The 27107-nt window shown below is 40.9% G+C and overlaps 1 protein-coding gene across 1 annotated transcript in view; it reads left to right on the top strand.

Moving 5' to 3' along the window:
* The first annotated feature begins 692 nt into the window (after positions 1 to 692).
* STK3 (serine/threonine kinase 3) overlaps positions 693 to 27107 on the top strand; it is a 354584-nt gene continuing 328169 nt past the window's right edge. Inside the window, exon 1 of the mRNA XM_033202322.1 lies at positions 693 to 954. Coding sequence (XP_033058213.1) covers positions 929 to 954 — 26 coding nt within the window. The 5' untranslated portion in view covers positions 693 to 928. The remainder of the gene's footprint in view (positions 955 to 27107) is intronic.

The following is a 27107-nucleotide window of genomic DNA, read 5'->3' as shown; positions in this document are numbered from 1 at the left end:
ACCCACAATATGGATGCATGCAGTGGTCAAATTACAATGGGATGAGGATTACTGGGATCAGGTTAGGGGAGAGGACCAAAGAGGGAAGGAAGCACACTTTTCTTGAGTATTCTTCTTGGCACCATAATTTGACAGGCTTGCCAGGTTACCCAATGGGACAGCTGCAAGGACCCAGTGCAATTGAATTTGGTGCACCGAGAGCTCTCACTACATTAATTATTTTCTCGGTAATTAGATGTAATTATTGTGAAATGTAGCGAGGAGCTTGTCTACAATAAAAATCAAACAAGAATTTCCAGAAGTATCCCTAGTACTGCGGCCTACACATGCCAAATGGCTGGGGGAAAACATAACCGATAATTATAAACAGAACTAGAGAGGGAAGCGTGGGCAGTTAGAAAGTAATACTTCAAACGCATTCACACGATGTTTGGATGTATCGTTGGGAAAGCCAAAGAAATGAGTCAAATTGGATCAGGGCAAACCGTACCGAGGGCAAGCGAGGGGCGGAGCACTGGGCCAGCTCGGAGGGACTCGCCCTTCCCCAGGCTAGAGGCGCTCCAGCTTCACCCCCTCGCTCTAGCCGAACCTCCTCCTTTTCCCGGTCACGGGGCTCTGGGGTCAGCCCGGCCTTCGTCCCCGGCCCCGCCCACCCGCCGCGGCAGACTCCGCCCCCCGCCGCGGCGCCCGGCTCCGCCCACCTTCTCTGGGCCGCTGCCGGAGGCAGGCGACCGGCGGCCGGGGGCGGGGCGGTAGGAGCAGCGCTCCGAAGCGGGAGGGAGATCCGCCGCGGAGTTACGGGAAAGTTGGTCCGAGTTCCCAGAGTTTCCCTCTGTGGTTTCCTAGGCTCGGCCAGCCGGTGCCCGGTCTCCTTTCCTCCTTTCGGCCTTCGCAGTCCACCAGGTCCCTCTCTCTGCCCCCGGCCGCCATGGAGCAGCCGCCGGCGCCTAAGAGGTAACGAATCGGGGAGCGGGAAGAAGGAGGGAAGCGGCGCCGGCGGCCGCGGGGCGGGGGTGGCTAGGCCAGGCCCTGCTGCGACCCTCTCCCCGCCCGCCGGGCCGGAGCCGGGCGCGCCGAGGTCGGTAGGCGGGTCCGAGTGTCCCGCCTAGTCTGTCTACGGGGCGAGGGGGCCTGAGGGGAGCGGGAGTCGGAGCCTCCCCTGCGGCCGGCGGGCCTGGCGCGTGGAAAGTCGGGTGGGCAGCGCCGGGCTCCCTGCGGCCTGACCTCCCGGGGCGGGTGGGGTGATCCCTCGTAGCAAGTTCGCAAAGTTTGGGAGACTTAAAACCAGGGAATTATTGGTCTTCTCACAACCACGTAGACTTTCTTGTCAAATGTTCTGCATAATACTGCCTTTTGTTTTTTTTGAGAAGGTGGTTTGCTTACGGCTTAAGGAATTAAATATTAATAGCTACACAGGCTGTAAAACATTGTGGATGTGCTGCTCTGACAGGTGTTCCTCCGCCTAACCCCTCAAGTTCAAAAGTATTTATGGATTCAAGACAGTGGGAAGTTTAAATTAGAACCCCCTCCCCCAATATAGATTTGCGTGTAAAAATAGTGCTGCTTTGGTATGGTATTTACTGTTATTAATGGTTTATATTTAATCTTTGATACCTATGTTGGAAATGTGTGCATACAAGAGTGGGATGTGTTTAAGCTAATATTTGCGATGATCTTAGGAAGCCAAATCTAGGTTGTCCATTGACAGAAGTTCATAATATGCATTCCTCTCTCCCCAAGAATGAATTAACGAATTGTCTGATGTTGCTAAAACATTTAACCTCAGTCTTTCATTTTTAACTTATAAAATAAGGATAGTAATCTCTCAGATAGTGCTGTTGTGAAGATTAAAGAGATCGTTTGCTTTGACAGCTGGAGATCTTTAGATGAAAGGTGTATTCAAGAACATGGGATAATTGAAAAGGTAGGAACTTTGGGGGCTATTGTGAATTGTGTGACTAGACATGTGAACCTTGAGGCCTGGAAGCCATCTGTTCAGGTGAAAAAAGGGGGGGTCGTGAAGGAGTTTCCAAAAGGGACCTGCTGTCAGAGCCCTTGAGCAAGTCAACTGATAGATTATTTTCTAGCATTTCACAAGTTACCTGCATTCTACTCACTGGGCACCGTTTTAATACAGTATAAGAGAATTGGGCACTTTTTTCTTTTCTGGAAGAACTGGAAGGAGCACTTCTGAGAAAACACAATAGGCCAGTTTGAACAACTGAATTGAAGTGCAGCTCTCTATTGATTAGCTGTACTGTAAGTTATCAGAGTTTCATTATAGGTGTAAGAGAATCCTTGCCCTTGTAGAGACATTAGAGAACCTGGAGGAGTCGGGCAGGTGTAGGCGGTAATTCTGTGGTGATTTATACTTTTCAAAGTGGTGGTTGCACATTTAACATACTTATTTTTAGCTTATTCAGAGAGTCTTATTTTGAAGTAGTGAACAAAAATACCACAAAGGCATTTTTGAAGGCAAAAGGTATGTGACAGCTATCCCTTATATTTGAATGTCTCAACATTTTTTAAAAGAATTTTCATATTCGTAATATTTAATCCTCACAGCAACCCTATGGAGTAGGTTGGATTATAGGCATTAATCCTAATTTATGGATGAGGATGTTGAGGGAGTTTGCCACATGGAAGGCTATGACAGGAATCCCTGGCAGTTTTGTCCCTATTGATTATTGTCTCCTAATAATGAAATATAGCTACTCGTTTTGAGGTCATCCTGTTTGCCAGAAAATTTAAATATACATTATTTAAATCCTAAGAAATAGTAATCCTGGCACTGCTACTTATTATGCTAGTTCTAAGTTTAATTTTTTCATCTGTGGAAATGTATTGTGGGGATTAAATGAGGTGATATGTAAAGCACTTGGGACAGAGCAAGACCCTGTCTCAAAAAAAAAACAAAAACAAAAACAAACAAAACATAATGGGGACTAATTTAATAAATATTTATGTATCACAACTGAGCTTAAGAAATAAAATTTGACCAATATATTCGAAGCCCCTATGTGTTCAACAGTGTTAGTTGTTAACTTATGTTTTCTTTATTATATGAGGCTCAAAGAGGTTAAATAGCTTGGTCAAGTGGAGAAGGTGCCAGAATTCTGCATCTGATTGGCTACAGAGGCTGTGCACCCTCTTATTGTATACAGTGATGGCTCTTTTCGAAACTCTCTTTCTTATTCCATGATGTAGTGGTCCTCTTTTTTTCTGTAATCTCCTGGTCTCTGTTACTTATTCTGCTCATAATGCCTATAAAAGTGCCATTTTGGGCCGGGCGCGGTGGCTCAAGCCTGTAATCCCAGCACTTTGGGAGGCCGAGGCGGGCGGATCACGAGGTCAGGAGATCGAGACCATCCTGGCTAACATGGTGAAACCCCGTCTCTACTAAAAAATACAAAAAACTAGCCGGGCGACGTGGCGGGCGCCTGTAGTCCCAGCTACTCGGGAGGCTGAGGCAGGAGAATGGCGTGAACCCGGGAGGCGGAGCTTGCAGTGAGCTGAGATCCGGCCACTGCACTCCAGCCCGGGCCACAGAGCGAGACTCCATCTCAAAAAAAAAAAAAAAAGTGCCATTTTGCTTTTCTGCCTTGAATAACACTTCCTTAGTGCTGACTTTTACATAGCCTTATCGATGTTGTTGATGTTCAAGTATGACTAGAAGCTGCTGCTCAGTTGGCATTTTTCATTTTTTCAGGTAGGTCTTACTCTTTCTTACTCTTTCATTAACCCATCTAGTTTGTCACTAGAGCCTATCAAATTTTCTGTTGAAAAGTTGGTGGATTAATTTTTTCTCTTTTCTTTCTCAAGAGTACTACCCCATAAAACCCATTCCATGGTTTTATGACCCTCACTTTTGAATTGCAGCAGTACCTTCTAAGCTGGGCACTGTAGTCCAGTGGTTTTCAAAACTATTTTGTTTTGTTTTATTTTGTTTTGTTTTGAGATGGAGTGGTGCAATCTCGGCTCACTGCAACCTTCACCATCCTGGTTCAAGCGATTCTCGTCCTTTAGCCTCCTGAGTAGCTGGGATTACAGGTGGGCGCCACCATGCCCCGCTCATTTCTGTGTTTTAGTAGAGACAGGGTTTAGCCATATTGGCCAGGCTGGTCTCCAACTCCAGACCTCAGGTGATCCACCTGCCTCTGCCACCCAAAGTGCTGGGATTACAGGCGTGAACCACCGTGCCTGGCCCCCACTGTTCTTTATTTATGTTATAGGCTGTGGGTACTCCCAGCTTTGCCTTTATTCACACTTTTCCTTTAGAAAAGTTTGTGTTACTTTTTGCCTGAAGAGTAATCTATGTTTTATTCTTCCTTCAAATCCTACCTCATCAAGTATGTTTTCTGAGTACTTTCTAGCCTGAGATATTTCACTGAATTCATAACATGATATCCGTTTGATTATATACCATCTTTTTATTCTTTTTTATTACAAGATTTTAGACTTCCAAAAGATAAAGAGGGCCTGCTGTGGTGGTGCACGCCTTGTAATCTCAGCACTTTGTGGGGCTAAGGTGGGAGGATTGCTTGAGCCCAGCAGTGGCAGGTTTCAGTGAGCTATGATTGTGCCACCTGCACTCCAGCCTGGATGACAAAGTGAGACCTTGCCTCAAAGAAACGAAAATAAAAATAAAAACAAAACAAACAGAAAAAAGAGAACAGAGCCTAATTTAATAGATACTTAAGTATCTATTAAATTATTAAATTAGAAATATTAATAAAAATATTACCAATACATTTGAAGCCACCATGTGTATTTCTTCTCAATTAGACTCCCTTCCCATCCCCCAAAAGGTAACCACTGCCATGAATTGGTTATTTGTCCTTCCCATACATGCCTTTATATTTTTAGTATGTTATATATATTTATGTGTGTATGCATGTGTGTATATATATGTATGTATATACACATATCAACACATAATGTTAGGCCTTGGTATTAGGCCTAGCCTTGTCACTGACTTTGAAATTTGCTTCTTTGGGTATCTCCTCTGGGAGTTGGAGATTCCAGTGTGTAGCCAAGTTCAAAAATCATGACTCAGAGACCTAGATGATTTTTAAGGTAACTCTCACCGTCACATTCATTGATTTGGTCTCCTTAACAAGGTTTGTGTTAAACATAGGCAATAGATGTGGTTACCCATGTCACTGACTTGAGGCACCAGAGTAGTTTTTAGATTCCTTAGATTTCCTTAACATATCTGTCACTGAGGTCTTCAGAAGTCCTTTTTTTCTTTTTAACTTTTTTTTTTTTTTTTTTTGAGATTGAGTCTCACTCTGTCACCCTGGCTGGAGTGTAGTGGCACAATCATGGCTCACTGCAGCCTTGACCTCCCTGGGCTCAGGTGATCCTCCCACCTCAGCCTCCTGATTAACTGGGACCACAAGCATGCACCACCACACCTAATTTTTTTGTTTTTTAATTTGTAGAGATGAGGTCTTACCATGTTGCTCAGGCTGGCCAAAGTCGTTATTAAAAGGATTTCCCTCTGGGAAGGGAAATCCATTAAATCAGATCTCCAACCATTTTGGCACCAGGGACCAGTCTAGTGGGAAACAATTTTTGCACGGATGGTTTAGTTGGGGGCGAAATGGTTTCAGGATGAAACTTCCATCTTAGATCATCAGGCATCAGTTAGATTCTCATAAGGAGCATGCAACCTAGATTCCTTGCATGCGCAGCACAATAGGGTTCGCGCTTCTATGAGAATCTAATGCTACCGCTGATCTGACAGGAGGTGGAGCCCAGAGCAAGTACAGTAATGCTTGCTCACAGCTCACCTCCTGCTGTGCTGCCTGGTTCCTAGCAGGCCATGGACCAGTACTAGTCCACCGTACTGTACTGTAAAGAAGTTGGGCACTCCTTTATTAAATGATTATTAATTAGCATTTTGGTTAGATGGAATTGATTGGTTTTTATGTTTTAATTTTGAGATGGAGTCTTGCTCTGTCGCCCAGGCTGGAGTGCAGTGGCGCAATCTCGGCTCACTGCAAGCTCCGCCTCCCAGGTTCATGCCATTCTCCTGCCTCAGCCTCCTGAGTAGCTGAGACTACAGGCACCTGCCACCATGCCTAGCTAATTTTTTTTGTATTTTTAGTAGAGACGGAGTTTCAACCGTGTTAGCCAGGATGGTCTGGATCTCCTGACCTCATGATCCACCCGCCTCGGCCTCCCAAAGTGCTGGGATTACAGGCTTGAGCCACAGCACACTGCCAAATTTATTGGATTTTTTGTAGGGGAACTGCTAGCTGAGAGAAAAATGACCACATAATAGTCCAGCTTTGATAGGTAGAAAGGTAAATGACCAGAAAACATGGGCTCTTCACCAGGTGGAACCTTCATAGAAGGGAGGTGGGTCTCTGTGATAGATAGGTGGGCAGCATGAGAATATATTTAATACTTGTCAAAGAGAGGACAGAATATCACTGCTGGAGAGAGACACTTTACCAGATAGGCTTGTTCCTCAAATAGATTATAGTGTTGTTATTTAAAATGTATAATTCATTGATTAAGGTGTAGTTGGAGGACAGGTTAGCATTGAACAATGAAAACACTAAAAGGATAGTAAAAGAATAAGCTATTGAAGCATACTTACTCTCAAGACAGGTGAGGTGAGTTCTTTAATTTAAGCTATAGTTGGATTCTATGGCAATTTTTTTATTACTATTATTATTTTTAATAGTGTGAAAGGGTAGTTTGGGGGAAATAAAGTTGAAGGTTGAAGTCATATATTAGGGTCCCTTCACACAAATGGAAAGCAAGAAAACACTAATTTCATAAGGGCAAATGAATGTTTGGAAGGATTACCCATCAGAAAATAGATTATTATGGAATGAAAAAGCAAAGGTAATGGGTTGAGAATATAGAGGAGTTAAGTAGAAAGTACTCATGAATTCTTCAGCATGAGGAGCCCACATCAACTTGTAGCATCTGTAGCCTGGATCTCAGGCCAAGAATTAGGAATGGAGAGAGACAGCAGATAACTCCCAGCGCTCATGAATGCAAGTGGGTGAGACAAAGCAACACACCAGTTAAGTAGATAGTAGGAATATCATGAAGATATTGCAGGGAGAAGAAGGGTGGATGTCATTTTATGTGTATATTCCTAATTTATGTTTCCTTGGAATGTTGGAAAGTAAAATTGTGTGTATATCATAGAGATTGACTAAATAGCTGGAGTTTTCTTTGAGAAGATGAACTCTAAGAACCCTTAAAAAACCCAGTAGTCTTAGAGGAAGGCCCTACGGAAAATTTCCAATTTTAGAGGTAGGCAAGTGGACAAAATGTTCAAAGTAGTTAGTCCAAGGGGAAAAGAAAAGAACCAAGCAAACAGGAGCATCTCTGAATTAACAACTTGGTCGCTAAAGCATCTACTGTCTTCCCTTTGGCTTTTCTTGGTTAATTTAGGGTAACATTAACATGATTAGAATTGCTTTAGGCCCTGCTGATGGCAACAGTCAGTTGGCTCATTCTTCTTGGATAGAAGAAGTTTGACAATAAAAGTTGCAATAGTTCTGGTAAGCAAACTTTTGTTGTACATCAACTAGAGAAACTCAGTCTTTAGTTGACTCTAGAAACAATTCAGGCCATCATATATTACTGGCTTTCAACATTTAAAAAAAAAAAAATCATTGATACTGAGACTCAGTATAGACCGACACATTTACGTAAATGGGAGGTAGAGGTGGGAGGATTGCTTGAGCCCAGGAGATTGAGGCTGCAATGAGCCATGATCGTGTGGTTGCATTCCATCCTGGGCAATAGAGCAAGACCCGGTCTCAAAAATGTTCATTGCTTGCATACATACTATGAATATCGACATGAAGATTACCTTGAATTTCTGAAAGTACATCATAGGAGTATATCTTGAAAAATGACTCATAGCAAAATGAGAATTACAAAGTGTTAACATTAATGATAATTAGGTAGTATTATTTTGAGTTCTGAATTAGTTTATAGATTTATATAATACCAGACATCTTAGGGAAGAGGTGAATTGAGTAAATTTTTCAGATGTTTCTGTTATCTTGATACACACACACATACACATATATTTATAATTTATAATTGCCAGCTAATTTTCTTGACTCTTTGTTTTTGGAACCAAGCCACATAGTCTCCTGTTCTCTGTTGTGTTGCTGTGTTCTCTTTTTTTCTGAAAACTGGCTTTCTTTACTTACTGATCACTACTCATGGCAAAATTGGCATTCAGCCTTTACTTCATTTCCTCATTTATTCATACATTCAGTAATTATTAATTGTTTTCCACATTCCAGATGCTCACTGGTGAATGAAACAGGTGGGCTCTTTGCCCTCATATAACATAGACTCTTGTTGGAATTGAGCTATGAAAAATATAAGTAGTGTGTAGAGAAAGATGGTGGAACCTGCTTAATAGGGCAGTTGGCAGAGGCTTCTCTGAGAAGGTGATATTTAAGTTGTGACCTGACATTGAGGAATTATCCATGTGAGTAGCAAGGGAAAAGTATTCCAGTCAGAGGGGAAAGCTATGAGAAGGCCTAGAGGTGGGAAAGAGCTTAATGTGTGGGAGGAATTGAAATGAGACCAATGTGCCTGGATTGGAGAAGAGGACAGTAGCTAGAGATGAGGTCAGAGAGATGGGCACGGATTCAATGATGCCGGCCATGGAAAGGAATTTGGATTTAAGGCAGAGCTCTGTGTGCTGTTGTTAAAGGTTTTTAAGCATGATTTTAAGCAGTTTATGTTTTTAAAAGATCTTTTTGGCTGCTTTGGGTAGAGTAGATTGTAGAGGGTTAAGAATAAAAGAGAAACAAGTTAGGAAACTATTTGAATAGTTTGTGGTTTGAGATGGTAGAGTCAGTGGAGATAGAAGTAGAGAGATTTGTGATGTTTTGGAGTTATGAATGAAGGACTTACTGATAGACTAGATGTGGGGAATGAGGAAAAAAAAAATAGCAATCCTGGCTCCTATGTTTTGGGTTGAAACAACTTGGGGAATGAGGAAAGACTGGGAGAAGAACAGGTTTGGATATCTATAAATCTCTTTCTTGGAATTTCATAATCCCAAGAAAGTGAATCTGATTGGCCTAAAATATGGTATTAAGTGGTTCCTTTAGAAGAGGAAGTGGGTGGGGAGGAAATGATGCGCACTGATTTCTATTTTTTTTTTTTTTTTTTGAGATGGAGTCTTCCTCTCTCGCCCAGGCTGGAATGCAATGGTGCAATCTTGGCTCACTGCAGTCTCCGCCTCCTGGGTTCAAGCGATTTTCCTGCCTCAGCCTCCCAAGCCTCTGGGACTACAGGCGCATGCCACCACGCCCAGCTAATTTTTATATTTTTAGTAGAGATGGGGTTTCCCCATATTGGCCAGGCTGGTCTCTAACTCCTGACCTCAGGTGGTCCACCCACCTCGGCCTCCCAAAGTGCTGGGATTACAGGCATGAGCCGCCATGCCTGGCCTGATTTCTATTTTTATCCTATTGTTTTCACTCAGTTAGAGTAGAGAATGGAAAACATATCTAGCCTTTTTAAGGTGTTGAAATGTTCAGGTGTGCTGGTAACCTGCTATTAAAAAAAAAATCTTTTTATTGTAAAATAGAACATTAGTACAAAACATGTGTATGGCTTAGTGAATTATTATAAGGCAGATACCTTTGTAATCACACCTCAGGTTGAGAAATAGATCGCAGTGGCCTTTCATTGTAAGTAATCATTTTCCTGACTTGTGTAGTATTAACCCAAATGTGCATTGCTAGATACTCTGGTTAGTCTTGATGATTAAGAAATAGTAGGTTTTGGCCAGGTGTGTTGGCTCACACCTGTAATCCCAGCACTTGGGGAGGCCGAGGTGGGCGGATCACCTGAGGTCAGGAGATCGAGACCAGCCTGACTAGCATGGCAAAACCCCATCTCTACTAAAAATACAAAAATCAGCTAGGCATGGTGGTGGCCGCCTGTAATCTCAGCTACTCAGGAGGCTGAGGCAGAAGAGTTCCTTGAACCCAGGAGGTGGAGGTTGCAGTGAGCTGAGATCGCGCCATTGTACTTCAGCCTGGGCAACAAGAGGGAAACACTGTCTCAGGAAAAAAAAAAGAAAAAAAAGAAGTAGTAGGTTGTGTGTGTGTGTGTGTGTGTGTTTTTTCTTTTGAGACAAGATCTTGCCCTGTCACCTAGGCTGGAGTGCAGTAGTGCAATCTCAGCTCATTACAGCCTGACCCTCCTGGGCTCAAGGGATCCTCCTGCCTCAGCCTCCTGAGGAGCTGGGACTATAGGCATCGGCCACCATGCCCAGGTAATTTGTGTATTTGTAGACACGGGGTCTTGCCATGTTGCTCAGTCTGGTCTTGAACTCCTGGGTTCAAGTGGTCCTGCCTTGGCCTCCTGAAGTGTTGGGATTATAGGCATGAGCCACAGCACCCAGCCCAAAAAGTAGTTTTGATATGAGTTGTCACTTTTAATCTTTAGTCCTTCATCCTTTTCCTTTTCCTGTTGGAGAACCCAGGTTGTTTGAACTGTTTTCCCAGAGTCTGGATTTTGCTGATTGCTTAATGTAGGTCAGTTCAACACGTTCCTTTGTCTTCTGTATTTTCTGCAAACGTGCAACTGGATCCAGAGATGGAGCAGACTCAAGTTCGATCTCTTAGGCATTGTGATATATATATAGGTGGGGTTTGGCAAGACCATGGGAATATCTTAATGTCTAATATCTTTCTTTTTTGTGATGTTAGCGGCTGTGGATGGTTAGTGGGTGTTGCAAAATAATGAAATTCTAAATACATCATTTTGCTTTCATTTATTAATTGGAATGTTTTTATAAAAAGTAACTTCCCCTCATCTTCTGTTTAGTTACCCAGTGGTATTGTTGATAAAGGAAAGACAGGATAAATGTTTGATTCTTTCCTGTTACTTACTAGTTTTCAAGATAAGGAATTAGTTCCCTGTCTTCCTCCAAAGGTGGCCATTGTTTTTTCTTTTAAATGCCATTATGAGAAGATGGATGTAAACATACTTGATGGATTTAATCCATTGGAATTACTTTCATTGAAGGGCTAATTGTCTCATCTTTGGTTAGTGGGAGTCTCTTCAGGAGATAACATAACCCTAGTGGTTTTTGATAGTTTCCTTGTTGTCTGCTTTGATATTTGGGGCCCATCTTGTATATTTCTTGTGCCAGATCTGGAATCATCTATTTCTCCAAGAAGCCTTGGTTTCTCTTAGTAAGAAATGGTATTTCAAGATCCTAACCTGGAGACTAATATCCTATCCTGTTATTTTTAATAGCATTTTATTCATAGATAGGATAACTGATTTTTTTCTCTCAAACTCTGGGATATTCTGCCAAAAAATGTGATGGCACTGCTGGTTTTGAGCTCCTTTCTCTGGATAGTCTCTCTGCTACACATTTATTTTCTAAGTTTGAGTCAGAAATTGGGCATATATAAATTCAAATTATGGGATACAGACTATTTAGAGCAGACTTTTATCTTTATGTTCTTCCTATTTGCTCTGGTTGCTCTTTGACCCACTATAATCCTAATACACTGTCTCACTTTTTTCTCACCATGTAGTATTTCAGAGGACCTAGTGTCATTTTAAATGAAAAAGATAGAAAATAAAATAATCCAAGACAAATAACACCACTGTTGATAAGAGTAGATTTTAGGCTGGGTGCAGTAGCTCATGCTCTAATCCCAGCACTTGGGAGGCCGAGGCAGGCAGATTGCTTGAGCCTAGGAGTTCGAGACCAGTCTGGGCAACACGGCAAAACCTGGTCTCTACAAAAAAATACAAAAATTAGCTGAGCATGGTGGTGCACACCTGTGGTCCCAGCCAGGAGGCTGAGATGGGAGCATCACCTGAGCTCGGGACATTGAGGTTCCACTGAGTCGTGATCATGCCACCGCACCCCAGCCTGGGCTACTCACAAGAGTGAGACCTTGTCCTAAACTAAACTAAACTAAACTAAACTAAACTAAACTAAACTAAACTACAGAGTGAGACCTTGTCCTAAACTAAACTAAACTAAACTAAACACAACACTAAGTTGTGATCATGCCACCGCACCCCAGCCTGGGCTACACAGTGAGACCTTGTCTCAAACTAAACTAAACTAAACTAAACTAAACTAAACTAAACTGCACTGCACTGCACTGCACTGCACTGCACTGTACTGCACTGCACTGCACTGCACTCCACTCCATTCCACTCCACTCCACTCTACAAAAATTTGCCAGGTATAGTTTTTCATGCTGGTAGTCCCAGTACATGGGAGGCTGATGTGGAAGGATTGCCTGAGCCGGGGGGATTGTGGCTGCAGCAGGCTATGATTGTACCACTGCACTCCAGCTTGGGTGACCTGGTGAGACCCTATCTCTACAACAAACAAAACATTAGCTGGGCATGGTGGCGCATGCCTTTAGTCCTAGTGACTTGGGAGGCTGAGGTCAGAGGATTGCTTGAGCCTAGGAAGTTGTGCTGCAGTGACTTGTAATTATACCACTTCACTCCAGCTTGGACTGCAGCTTGGGTGACAAACAAACAAAAGGCCAGGTGTGGTGGCTCATGAATAATGCTAGAACTTTGGGAGGCTGAGGCAGGTGGATCACCTGAGGTCGGGAGTTTGAGACCAGCCTGACCAACATGGTGACACCCTGTCTCTACTAAAAATACAAAAAAAAAAAAAATTTAGCCAGGCGTGGTGGCGGATACCTGTAGTCCTAGCTACTCGGGAGGCTGAGGCAGGAGAATCCCTTGAACCTAGGAGGTGGAGGTTGCAGTGAGCGGAGATCGCGCCACTACTCTCCTGCCTGGGTGACAGAGAGAGACTCTGTCTCAAAAAAAAGAAAAAATCAATTAAAGATTCAGTTGACCTTTTTTAGTTCTCAAATCTAGGTATGGTTATTTCAGAATACTTACAATGAACTGGATTAAAATGTATGAGCCTTATAGGTGTCCATATTTCTAATGAAATTGTTTTTAATTTTTATTTTACTAGAACATGAATATGTTAGGGCATTTTCAAATTTATTTTAATAGGACATGAATATGTTAGACCATTTTCAAATTTGTCTGTATTTTCTGAATTTGTGATTTTTGAATAATTAATAATTAAGAAAGTGAATGTAGTAACATGTCTTAGGAATAGGGAGTATGTTGCAGTGTTCGTTAACTTTGTATAGATTTGTTACAAGCAATGCGAAGAAATCATATCACTTTCCAGTTTATAAGTGGAGAAAATTCTTAGATAATAAAAATTAGAGTCCAAGGGAGAAGGAAGAAGAGAAAATTTCAGCTTCTTTTCTTTTAAAACTCCTTGCCAGAAAATTATAATTTTAGAGTACTTTTGGGCAAAGAGCCCAGCTTAAGAGGAAATAGTATGATAGAGTTAAAAAACAAGACTTTCATTTAATTAAAAAAGTTCTTCTGTCTATTGCAGAGCATTTATTTTCTTAGGTAGTTTCAGGTTTTTATGGTGCCAATAATTAATTAAACCCCATAAATTTAATACTGTTTTATAAAAGTAAATACACTATGAAATCATCCATCAGATTACATCTATTTTGTATCAAAACAGTGATACAAAGTAAAGCAATTAAGAGCTAGTGCTTTAGAGTCTGATAGATGTTGGCTCTAATCTCAGCTCTGCCATTTACTGAAATACAGTGGTGGGCAAGTTATTTAGCTTTTCTGTCTGAATATACTTGTAAAATGGAAGTTATATACTACCTTCTTCTTGAGTTTTGTGAAGATTAAATGAAATATTGATTTTACAGCATTTGTCTCTGAAGACAGTTTCCAAACTGTTTAAAAAACGTGTCTGACATTGTCAGCATCTTTTGAAGAAACACGTAACTTTCCTTTTTAAAAATTTTTTATTACACTTTAAGTTCTAGGGTACATGTGCACAATGTGCAGGTTTGTGACATATGTATACATGCGCCGTGTTGGTGTGCTGCACCCATTAACTCGTCATTTACATTAGGTATATCTCCTAATGCTATTCCTCTCCACTCCCCCAACTCCATGACAGGCCCTGGTGTGTGTCGTTCCCCACCCAGTGTCCAAGTGTTCTCATTGTTCAATTCCCACCTATGAGTGAGAACATGCAGTGTTTGGTTTTCTGTTCTTGCGATAGTTGGCTCAAAATGATCGTTTCCAGCTTCATCTATGTCCCTACAAAGGACATGAGCTCATCCTTTCTTATGGCTGCATAGTTTTCCATGGTGTATATGTGCCACATTTTCTTAATCCAGTCTATCATTGATGGACATTTAGGTTGGTTCCAAGTCTTTGTTATTGTGAATAGTGCCGCAGTAAACATATGTGTGCATGTCTTTATAGCAGCATGATTTATAAACCTTTGGGTATATAGCCAGTAATGGGATGGCTGGGTCATATGGTATTTCTAGTTCTAGATCCTTGAGGAATCGCCACACTGTCTTCCACATGGTTGAACTAGTTTACAGTCCCACGAACCGTGTAAAAGTGTTCCTATTTCTCCATATCCTCTCCAGCACCTGTTGTTTCCTGACTTTTTAATGATCGCTGTTCTAACTGGTATGAAATGGTATCTCATTGTGGTTTTGATTTGCATTTTTCTGATGGCCAATCATGATGAGCATTTTTTTCATGAGAAACACATAACTTTCTAAGAGTATAATAAGACAGTGTTCACTTCTAGTTCTAGTTGATTTTTTTTTAAGAAAAATCAAGTTTATTACTTCAGAGCTAAACATTTGCTAAATATTTGTAAAATGTTGAGCTTTTAAAAGGCAAAAGGGAGCAGGATTAAAAAAAGATGGCCGGGCCCGGTGGCTCACCCCTGTAATCCCAGCACTTTGGTAGGTTGAGGTGGCCGGATCACTTGAGGTCAGAAGTTCAACAACAGGCTGGCCAACATGGTCAAACCCTGTCCCTACTACAAATACAAAAATTAGCTGGGTATGGTGTCCCATGCCTGTAATCCCAGCTACTCGGGAGGCTGAGGCAGGAGAATTGCTTGAACTTGGGAGGCGGAGGCTGCAGTGCCACTGCACTCCAGCCTGGGCGACAGACCAAGACTTTGTCTCAAAAACAGCAACAACAACAACAACAAAGAAACCTTCAATTTTACTAGTTTGAGGTAAAAGTGTACTTCCTGTAGTTGATGAAGAAAAGATGTTTTATTTTGTGGATTCAAGATCAGACTCCTCAATGTATAATTTAGAAAATGCTTATTATTTAATGCTAACTTTGAGACTTTTTGACGTTGTTTAATAACGTTATATTGAAGGACTAAAGGATGAAAACCTTTCATGTGTTTTAAAGATGTATGACTTTTTTTTTTTTTTTTAACGGTATTTAAAGTGAAACTGCTAGGGTGGAAGAGGTTTTTTTTTTTTTCCTTAAATGGAACACTTAATTAATTTGCATATCATCCTTGTGTAGGAACCATGATAATCCTCTCTGCATCATTAGTAGGACTTAATTTTAAATGAGATTTCACATGTGAGATGAAGGGTCATGCCTAGCACATATCAGTAACACTTATGACTCATTAAATAGCTGCTATTAGTAGTGATACAGCTAACAGCAGTGTGGTCATTAAAACCTATGCTTTAAAAAAGAAAATAAAAATAAAATAAAACCTATGCTTTAGTGATAGGGAAATCTGCCAGAAGAGAAAAAGAGATTGACAGTTACAGAGCTGAAATCAGGTAGAAGGCACTTTATGAAGAAGAAATCTCTGTTCTCGTGGTTAGAAGTTTTTTCTCTTCTGCTGGGTTAGCACTCTTACCAGTGCCTCTTCTCCATGATTAGTTTCCTAAGAGATCCAGAGGGAAGATACCAATGTATTAGTCTGTTTTGTGTTGCTAGTATAAAGGAATGCCTGAGACTGGGTAATTTATGAAGAAAGATTTACTTGGCTCATGGTTCTGCAGGTTGTACAAGCATGGCACCAGCATCAGCTTAGTTTCTGGTGAAGCTTCAGGAAGCTTTTACTCATGGCAGAAGGCATGGGGGAGCAGGTGTGTCACATGGGAAGAGAGAGGGACCAAGAGAGAAGAGGAGGTGCCAAGCTCTTTAAACAGCCAACTCTCTTGTGAATTAATAGAGCGAGAACTCATTTATCGCTAAGGGGACAACACCAAGCCATTCATGAAGGGTCCTCCCCCATGACCCAAACACCTCCTACTAGGCCCCACCTCCAACATTGGGAATCACATTTCAACATGAGATTTGGAGGGGACAAACATCCAAACTATATCACCAATTATTTTTGACTAGAGAGCTAGATCTGATTGTATAGAAAGCCTTTCTTGTCTTTTTTAAAAAGCTTTTCACCAAAACAAATAAATAAAAAGTGGGCAAGGAACTTGAATAGAGATTTCTCCAAAGAAGATATATACATTGGCCAATAAGCACATGAAAAGATGCTTGACATCAGTAGTAATCAGGGAAATGCAATCGAAACGACAACGAGATGCCACTTCATAGTCTTTAGGATGGCTATTATTAAAAAAAAAAAAACCCGGCATAAAATCACAAGTGTTGGTGAGGATGTGAAACAATTGGAACCCTTGTGCATTGCTGGTGGGAGAGTGAAATAGTGTACCTGCTGTGGGACACATTGTAGCAATTCCTCAAGAAAATATAAACATAGAATTACCATGTGATTCAGTAATTCCACTTCTGGGTATACCTGATATGCTTTGGATCTGTATCCCCTCCCAAATCTCATGTCAAATTGTAATCTCCAGTGTTGGAGGTGGGACCTGGTGGCAGGTGATTGGATCATGAGGGCAGTTTCTCATGAGTGGTTTAGCACCATCCCCCAGTGCTGGTCTTGCGAGAGGGTTCTCACGAGATCTGGTTGTTTCTAAGTGTGTAGCACGTCCCTGTCTCGCTCTCTCTCTTCCTCCTGCTCCAGCCATGTGGCCATGTGAAGTGCTACTCCCCTTTGCCTTCCATGATTGGAAGCTTCCTGAGGCTTCCCCAAAAGCAGAGCAGAAGCTGCTATGCTTCCTGTGTAGCCTGCAGAACCATAAGTCAATTAAACCTCTTTTCTTTATGCATTACCCGGTCTCAGGTATTTCTTTATAGCAGCACCAGAACGGATGAACACAATACCCAAAAGAATTGAAAGCAGGGTCTCGAGATATTTGTGTGCCTGTATTCATAGCAGCATTATGTACAACAGCCCAGAGGTGGAAGCACCCCACATGTCCATCAGCGGATGAATGGATAAACAAAACGTGGTGTATATACACAATGGAGTATTATTCAGACTTAAAAAGGGATAACATTCTGACACATGTTGCAACATGGATGAACCTTGAAAATATTATGCTAAGTGAAGTAAAGTACACACAAAAGGACAAATTTGTATAATTCCACTAGAATAGTCAAAGTCATAGAACCAGATAGAAAGCAGAATGGTCGTTACCAGGGACTATGGGGAAGTGGAATATGGAAAGTTATTTAATGGGTATAGAGTTTTGGTTGGAGATGATAAATAACTTTTTCTACACTTACAAGACTTCTGACACCAAATACGTGGGGTTTCCCCCCCACAGCTCCCAGTTCTCTGTCCTAGCATTTAATTCAATTTTGATGCTAACTCCCTGGAGTTAGTGTCAGACACCACAGGTTAAGGGCTGAGTTATATAAGACTTCCACCACTTCAGATGCCAGTTGCAAGTCCCAGGCCTCTGGTACTTCTGATGTGGCTGCAAATCAGGTTCAATCGTTGGCTACAATGGTTCATTGAATGCAGGGATACACTTTACTTACTATTACCAGTTTATTATAAAGGATATACAGATGAAAAGGCACATAGGGTGAGGTCTGGAAGGGTCCCCTGTGCAGGAGCTTATGTCCCCATGGAGTTGGGGTGCATCACCCTTTCAGCACGTGGATGTGTTCATTGATCCAGAAGAAATTCTCTGAGTCCCATCATTTAGGGTTTTTGTGGAGGCTTCACCCCATAGGTATGATTGATTAAATTATTGGCCCTTTGTGATTAGGTCAGACTCCAGTCCTTTACCCCTCCCTAGAGGTGGGGCTGAAAGTTCTGACCATGTAATCACATGATTGGTGACCAGCTTCCCTACCCACTCCCCTGCAGCTTTGTAGGGGCCTACCAAGAGTTATCTCATTAGCATAAGCTCAAATTTATTTGAAAGGGACTTATTATGAATAGCAAAAGATAATCCTTCCACCCTTATCATTCAGGAAATTCCAAAGGTTTTAGGGGCAGTGTGCCGGGAATGTATATTTCTTATTAGATCACCATATTACAGATGATGAAAAAGTTTGGGAAATGGATAACAGTGATTGTTGCACAACAGCTGAATGTACAGATCACTGAATTGTACATGTTAAAATGGTAAACTTTATGTTGTGTATATTCCGCCACAATAATAATTTAAAAAAGCCTTTAGCCAATCATAAACAGCTCTCTCCTTTCTTCTCAGCTTTTCCTGAGTCTCTTCAAAGCTGAAGAGACATCCTTAGCAGAAGGTGCAACCTGTCCACAAACGTGCAAACTGCTGTTCCAAGGTTGGAAACAGAGAAAATAAAGAAACAGGACCAAATATAGTCCCTTCATTTTTTCTACCCTAAGGCCTTTTTGACTGACCGAGCTGTTTCATGTGTTTTGGTGTTTGCAGACTTTTTAGAAACAGCTGTAGTCCTCTCACTTTACACTTTCTTTCCTGTCCTACCCTCATGTTTTCATATAATTTAACACAGATGCTTTCTGCTACTTTGTAGAGAAGATTGAAATACAGTGGCTGGTAGGAAGAGGTGCTGCCTTATGTACTTTCATCTTAATTTCATTTGATTATTGTTCTACATAATTTTTGCTTCTGTCACAGAAGGACAATTTCTTCTCTTCTTCATCTCATCTGACCTTTGAACATGTCCCTTTTCATAGCTCTTAGGACTTTATTCCTGTAAACACACTTTTGCCCCCCAGTTTAAAAATCTGTTTTTACGAGTGTATTCTGTTTCAGCCTTCCAACATGCTCAGGCCTTGTTTATTAATGAAACTACTGTAGGTTGCAAATTAGTCATTGTTTTGGCAAGACCAGAAACTTTTTCTCTGTTCTTAACATTCCTCATATCTGTTTCTTGAAGTTTTCTCTAGCATTTTGGTTCTCCTGTTGCCTCTGTTTCTCTGCCTGCTTTATGTTCAGTTATGAACTGATCTTCATAGTTCATAATTGACAGTGACTTTGCATTTTCTATCTTTTCCTCCTTTATTTATTTATTTTACATAATTATTTCCTTGGTGAGTTTATCTACTCTAATGGCTTCAATTTGATTGAAATGATCCACAAATACTATTGAGACTTGGAATTTTTGTACTCAGTCTTATTCATTATTTCCAGTCTCCTAAATTAACATTTGATTACTGACCAGGTACAGTGGCTCACGTCTGTAATCCCAATACTTTGGGAGCCTGAGGCGGCTGGATCTCTTGAGGCCAGGAGTTTGAGATCAGCCTGGCCAACATGGCGAAACCCCATCCCTACTAAAAATACAAAAAATTAACAGAGCATGGTGGTGTGCTCCTGTAATCCCAGCTACTCGGGAGGCTGGGGCACGAGAATTATCTGGACTGGGGAGGCAGAGGTTGCAGTGAGCCAAGATCATGCCATTGCACTCTAGCCTGGGCAACAGAGTAAGACTCTGTCTCCAAAACAGAACAAAAACCCCCCAAAACAAAAACCCAAATATTTGATTACTGTCTCCTTAAAGGCCTTATGTTCAGAACTGAATCCACACCTTCCACCTAATCTTTTTTTTCTTTTTTTCTTTTTTGAGATGGAGTCTCTCTCTCTTGCCCAGGTTGGAGTGCAGTGGCGCGATCTTGGCTCCCTGCAAGCTCCACCTCCTGGGTTCACACCATTCTTGTGCCTCAGCCTCCTGAGTAGCTGGGACTACAGGTGCCCACCACCACACCTGGCTAATTTTTTGTATTTTTAGGAGAGACAGGGTTTCACCATGTTAGCCAGGATGGTCTCCATCTCCTGACCTCGTGATCCGCCTGCCTCCACCTCCCAAAGTGCTGGGATTACAGGCATGAGCCACCGCGCCTGGGACACCTAATCTTTACTAATTGGCGTTATCACTTTTTACAGTTCACATCTGGTGTGTGATTCTTTCCTTTGCTTAGTTTCCTTTATTATTTACTGTTACTTAGGTCTTTTAAGACTCAAGGTAGAGAACTACATAGATTGTCTTCAGTAATAGAAGTTTATTGTGAGGATACTTGGGAAATGTGCATGGAGTAGCATGCTCCTTCCGAGCTCCAGTGTTTTCTAATACTGGGTTGTGTAACAGGCTCCATTAACACAGGGACTAATAACTTAGAGTCACTTGGAATGATGACTTGAGCTCCAGTGAACCTTGTCTTTGTTCAGTTAACTGAAATCTAAGATTAATTGGGTCATTTTGCAACCATGAAATTTGGAATATCCCCATTGGCCATTTCAGCCCTGGTAGGGATGCTTTTGGCCTTTACATCAACTTCTAGCCATATATGTGTATTTTTTATTGCTGTGGTAGCGAAACTGATTTAAGTTGAAGCAGGTCATGGTTAACCATAAGTGTTTATATAGGAAGATAGATTTTTTTTCCCATAAAGGCACTGTCTGAGTCACAGACATTTTGAGGTTCCTTTAGCTGTCCAGGAGTTAGCAAATTTGTTTTCATTTGTTTATTCATTTGTTTATTAGATAGAAGTTATTTAAACAGTAGTGTGTGAGGTTCTGTGGTAGGTATTTAATGGAAATAGGCTAGGTAAGATATGATCCATATCCTTGTGGAATTCATATTCTAGCTCTAGTGATATTCTCATACAGAACATCATAATGAAAGGAATAATGACGCACTGTACTAAGTACTATAATAGAGGCAGGTGCCAAGTGCTGTGGGACCATAGTAGACAATGGGACTAGTTCTTTGTGTATGTGTGTGTACTTGTGTGGGGACAATGGTAGAAGTGAGGAGGTGATTTCTGTAAATTTCCCAGAGAAGATTTTTGATGGTGTCTTTAAGCAAGTGGTTAATTTTGACAGGCAGAAATAAGGGGAAGATCATGTTGTAAGAGAATATGGTGATATAGAGGTAGGGCCTGTATTATCTCATCACCAAGAGATAGCTGCTAGTCCCTTCTCAAATCAGTTATGAAGGTCTTCTGCATTATCTTCATTGGTTCATTTTCCAACACAAAATTTGAGTGCCTTTCCCATTCCTGTGTTCTACTGTCTATTTCTTTTTAACATACAAGTGACTGCACACTGCTTTTTATATTACGGTTGTTATTATTACTTTTTGGAGATGGAGTTTTGCTCTTGTCACCCAGGCTAGAGTGCAGTGGCGTGATCTCGGCTCACTGCAACCTCTGCCTCCTGGGTTCAAGCGATTTTCCTGCCTCAGCCTCCCGAGTACCTGGGATTACAGGCGCCCGCCACCATGCCTGGCTGATTTTTGTATTTTTAGTAGAGGCGGGGTTTCACCGTATTGGCCAGGCTCGAACTCCTGACCTCAGGTGATCCGCCCGCCTCGGCCTCCCAAAGTGCTGGGATTACAGGTGTGAGCCACTGCGCCGGCCTATATTACAGTTATTGTGGGAGTTTTAAAATGTTACGTGAGAATTCAGGACCTTTAAGGAGTAGTTCTCTCTGGCTAGGCTGTAGGAAACAGAAATGAGATGACTGAGAAGATCTTAGGTTCCACAGTTAGTTATGATTTTTGTCTTGCATGTAGTGAGAAATGATTCTGCTTTTGAAATATCTCTTGAATTCTTTTCCGTCATTCTCACTATTTTTAGCTCAGATCCTTATCACCAGATTTTTGCAAGAAACAAAACTACCCCCTAGTTTTGCACATTTCTAGTTCTCTTATGAAATTTGGCTTATAGGACATTTAGAAGATTAGGAAGAAGTCCCTGGAGGAAGAGTATCTTGGTCATCTTCTACGGTCAGCAGTGTTCCCCAATTAGCATAACCACCATAATTTAGCCCTTCAGAATTTTATTCCTCTGATTCTTCCATACCACATTTTCCTAATAACATAAATGAAATTGCTATTGACCTAGACCAACTATTATGTAATATGATATAGTGATTTGGAATTTAGGAAGCATAAAACAAGCTAAAAGTTCATCTGTTTAATATTTCTTGAGTGCATGCATTGTATAGCACTGGGAGAAGAGAAGCTACTGAATTCTGTGCTCTAGAGGCTTATAGGTTAGTGGCTGTAATAGTGTATTTCAAAGTAGAGATAACTAGTTGAGTTGAAGATAAAAAATTCCTGGAAACACTTCCAAAAGGATATCTACCTTAAAAAAGGTGACTATTATGTTATACTTGATAGTAACTGATGGAAATGATAAGAGTCCACTTTGGTGTTTGCTAGCATCCTAACAATGAGCAACACCATATTGTATCTGGGACAGGGTTTATTTGGTTTGATTCTGTTTTGCCTTTTATTACCCAAGTGACTGAGAAAGTCATTTAAGTCTTAATGTTTTCTTTTCTAAAAACTGAGAATATCATAGTAACTACCAAAAATGTTGTTATTGGGATTAAGTAAGAAAATGCTTGTTTGGCCAGGTGTGGTGGCTCATGCCTATAATCCCAGCACTTTAGGAGGCCTAGGTGGGTGGATCACTTGAGGCCAGGAATTTGAGACTAGCCTGACCAACATGTTGAAACCCCATCTCTACTAAAAATACAAAAATTAGCCAGGCATGTTGGTGCACACCTGTAATCCCAGCTACTTGGGAGGTTGAGGTGGGAGGATTGCTTGAACCTGGGAGGTGGGGGTTGCAGTGAGCTGAGATTGTACCACTGCACTCCAGCCTAGGCGACAGAGTGAGACTCTGTCTCAAAAAAAAAAAAAAAAAAAAGAAAATGCTTGTTAAGTGTCAGCACAATGCCAAAAAAAGAACCTAACAAATGTCAGCTACCTTTATTTTTATGTTTCATTTAGCTTTTATTCATCTGTCTTTCCCACTAGATTGGGAGCCTCTTGGTTATCAAGGGCTATAACGTAATCTTTTTTTGGATTACCCTAGCAGGTAACTTATTGTCTACAAATTCAGTAAGTGTATATTGAATGAATATAATGGACTCATTTTTTAAAAACTGATTTTATACTTTTTTGTACCAGTTTTAAAGATTCATTTTAGAAGTGTTAGCTTTCCTAAAGATAGTAAGGCTATGTTATTGTTCAGCAACAGAATTCACTCACAACGATAAGACTGATTAACAGGTTATTGTTTTTACTATTTCCTTTTTTCTTTTTTGAGACGGAGTCTCGCTCTGTCACCCAGGCTGGAGTGCAGAGGGGTATTCTCGGCTCACTGCAAGCTCTGCCTCCTGGGTTCATGTCATTCTCTTGCCTTAGCCTCCTGAGTAGCTGGGACTATAGGCACCCGCCAGCACGCCTGGCTAAGCTTTTGTATTTTTAGTAGAGATGGGGTTTCACCATGTTAGCCAGGATGGTCTTGATCTCCTGACCTCGTGATCCTCCCGCCTTGGCCTCCCAAAGTGCTGGGATTACAGGCATGAACCACTGCACTCAGCCTGTTTTTACTATTTCTGATTGCTGTTGCCAGTTTATTCATTCAAAGTATAGAAGAGGCCTTTCTTTTTTCAGTGTATAAAATGATTTTATTGAATGCATTTCATGAAATAATTATTGAATCAGGCAAATAAATTTTAATTTTGTTATGTGAGTTACAATTTTAAATGTTTTCCCCCAATAACAGAAAAAACTGAATGTTTATTTGAGAAACCTTATGAAACAAAAGCACAGAGAGAATCATACCCCAAGGGAAACCCTGTTGTCTGGAATGCCAAAACCTTTACATGCCACAAGTATGTGTTGTTCTTATTATGTTCCAGGTACAGTTTTTTGTGCTGGGGATAAAGCAGTGAAAGAAACAAAGTCTGTCAGTATTTGGTAGAAGTACACACATATGCAAACACACACATACACACACAGATGCCCACATTTAAAAAATGAAAATGGTTCAATTCTGTACATATTATTTTGTAACCTGCCTTTTTTTCTCTTAGAAGTATATTGTGAATTCTTTTTATATCAATGAGTTTTCTACAACATGATTTTTAGTGGCTACTTGGTATCTCATGGAATGAATATTCTATAACTAATTAATATTTTATGTTTGGACATTTAATTTCCTTCTAAATTTTGTTATAAGTAATTTACAATGAATACCCTTTTTTGTGTCTAATTATTTCTAAGAACAATTTAATTAGATTTAATTCCTATTGTTTACTCTTTAAAAATCTTTTTATTATGGAGAACTTTAAACATAGTTTAGCAAAGTAGAGAAAGTGAACCTCTATGTATCCATCACTCAGTTTCAACAATTATTAATTCCTTGGGCAATCTTACATAATATATTCCCCTACATATACTGCATCCTTTATTATTTTGAAATAACCTCAGATATATTCCTAACTTTTAGCATGCATCTCTAAATGGTAAGAATATTAAATAATTTATCACCGTATTAGCATTGTCTGTGGTATAATTTGAAATGTAACTTCTTATTGAAATTATAAAATATTAGGAAGAATTTGAAGAAAGTGGAGACTAGTCTATACAGAATCTCTACCTCCCCTCAATATTTAGAAAACTTCGTATTGAGAGCTAGGAAAAAATTTTGACAGAATTATTTTTTCCTTTTTTATTTTTTTAAGAGACAGGGTCTTGCTGTGTAGTCCAGGCTGGAGTGCAGTGACACGGTGGTAACTCGCTATAACCTCATACTCCTGGGCTCAAGAGATTCTCCTGTGTCACCCTCCTCAGTAGCTAGGACTGCAGGCACCCATTACTATGCCTGGCTAATTTTAAAATGTTTTATAGAGACAGGATCTCGCTACGTTGCCCAGGGTAGTTTTGAATTCCTGGCCTCAAGCAGTCCTTTCACCTCGGCCTCCCAAAGTGCTGGAATTGCAGGTATGAGCCACTGTTTCTGGCTGGAAATTCTTACATTGAACAGGAAACAACAAAAATGAGATACAACAAGCTTACTGTTTTGAAGTGCTAGAGAATTTGGATGTCAGTGAAAAAAAAAAGGGCATATCCTAATGTTCAAAAATGATTGCTTTTTTTTTTTTTTTTTTGAGACGGAGCCTTGCTCTGTCGCCCAGGCTGGACTGCAGTGGCCGGATCTTGGCTCACTGTAAGCTCCACCTCCCGGGTTCACGCCATTTTCCTGCCTCAGCCTCCGGAGTAGCTGGGACTACAGGCGCCCACCACCTCGCCTGGCTAGTTTTTTGTATTTTTTAGTAGAGACAGGATTTCACCGTGTTAGCCAGGATGGTCTCGATCTCCTGACCTCATGATCCACCTGTCTCGGCCTCCCAAAGTGCTGGGATTACAGGCTTGAGCCACCACGCCCCGCCGAAAAATGATTGCTTTTATCTTTGATTAAATATATTTCCATTGTCAGTATAATAGGAGATTAAGCTCTTCCCTACTTAATGAGATAGTCAAATGATAGATGTCTTAAGTTTGTTTGTGCTGCTATAACAAAATGCCATAGACTGGGTAATTTATAAAGAAGAAAAATTTATTTACTCACAGTTCTAGAGGCTACGAAGTCCACGATCAAGCTGGCAGCAGGTTTGGTTTTCCAATAAGGGCTGCTCTGTGGCTCCAAGATAGTGCTTTGTTGCTATATCCTCTGGTGGTGAGGATTGCTGTGTTTTCACATTGTGAAAGGACAAGGGTGAAATCTTTTTTTTTTTTTTTTTTTTTTGAGGCAGAGTCTCGCTCTGTCGCCCGGACTGGAGTGCAGTGGCCAGATCTCAGCTCACTGCAAGCTCCGCCTCCTGGGTTTCCGCCATTCTCCTGCCTCAGCCTCCCAAGTAGCTGGGACTACAGGCGCCCGCCACCTCGCCCGGCTAGTTTTTGTATTTTTAGTAGAGACGGGGTTTCACCGTATTAGCCAGGATGGTCTCGATCTCCTGACCTCGTGATCCGCCCGTCTCAGCCTCCCAAGGGTGAAATCTTTTATTAGGGCCTTAATCCCATTCACAAGGTAAGGAACCCTCATGACCTAATTACCCCTTAAAGGCTCGACTTTTTTTTAAAGAGTCTTAATCTTGTCTAGGTTGGAGTGTGGTGGCATGGTGATCATAGATCACTATAACCTCAAACTTCTGAAAGTACCCCACCTTTTAATACATGACATTGACCATTTAGATTCAGCACCTGAATTTTGGAGGGGACATATCCAAAACGTTGCTTATTTTAAAAAAGGTAATTCCAGAGTATGTCTGCCTAAGCACATAAGAAATCCTCCCTCTTAACATCCATGAGAGGTACTTTGTGGGTGACTTGTTCTCCACAAAATTCCCAAGCAACTAGAAGAGTGCATGCTCTAAAGGCAGTCAGTCAAGAATAACATTTTTGGGGGCCTTTGATTAAAAACATTACCTTTATGATGATATTCTGAGGTGTTAAAATTCACAGTATGTCAAAGACAGATGAAACTATGTACATTATATTGTGTTTGCCAAGTCAGGAAAATAGAAAATTGTGTTGTGTGTGTATTTTATATTGACTTTTAATTATGAGGTTTTTTTGACTGTAAGGATTTTAAAAATAGACAGTATAAAAATTATTTAAAATTCATAACTGAAAAGATTTTCATGTAAAACACCAGAAAAAGAGGAAATAAAGACAAAATGACATAAAACATGAATTGTTTACCAAAATAAATCATGTATTTTCACTTGACCAATGCCTCACAGATTGTCTTTTTGCCTAAGTTAAATTAGTAACATTCCAGTTGTTCCACATACTGAGAAAATGAGATGCGTGGACTAATAGAAAATTCTCGTGTTTACTGGATTCATTTGGGGGATCTTTGACTTACTTGTTTAAAGTGAGCCATATTATGAGCTGCTTTGAAGCAAACTTTTAACTCCTGGAGAATCATGTAGCCATTAGATTACTTTTTTGGTTTAATATTAATGAGATTTGTTAACATAGTGCTGCCTCTATCACTGTACCATGTGGATGGCTTCATCTTGGCCTTAGCCATGAAGATGAAGTCTCTTTGATTTCTAAGGCGC

The sequence above is a fragment of the Trachypithecus francoisi genome, unplaced genomic scaffold (genome assembly GCF_009764315.1).
Source record: "Trachypithecus francoisi isolate TF-2019V2 unplaced genomic scaffold, Tfra_2.0 Lachesis_group7, whole genome shotgun sequence".
Lineage (NCBI taxonomy): Eukaryota > Metazoa > Chordata > Mammalia > Primates > Cercopithecidae > Trachypithecus > Trachypithecus francoisi.
This window is presented reverse-complemented; position numbering and strand designations above follow the sequence as displayed.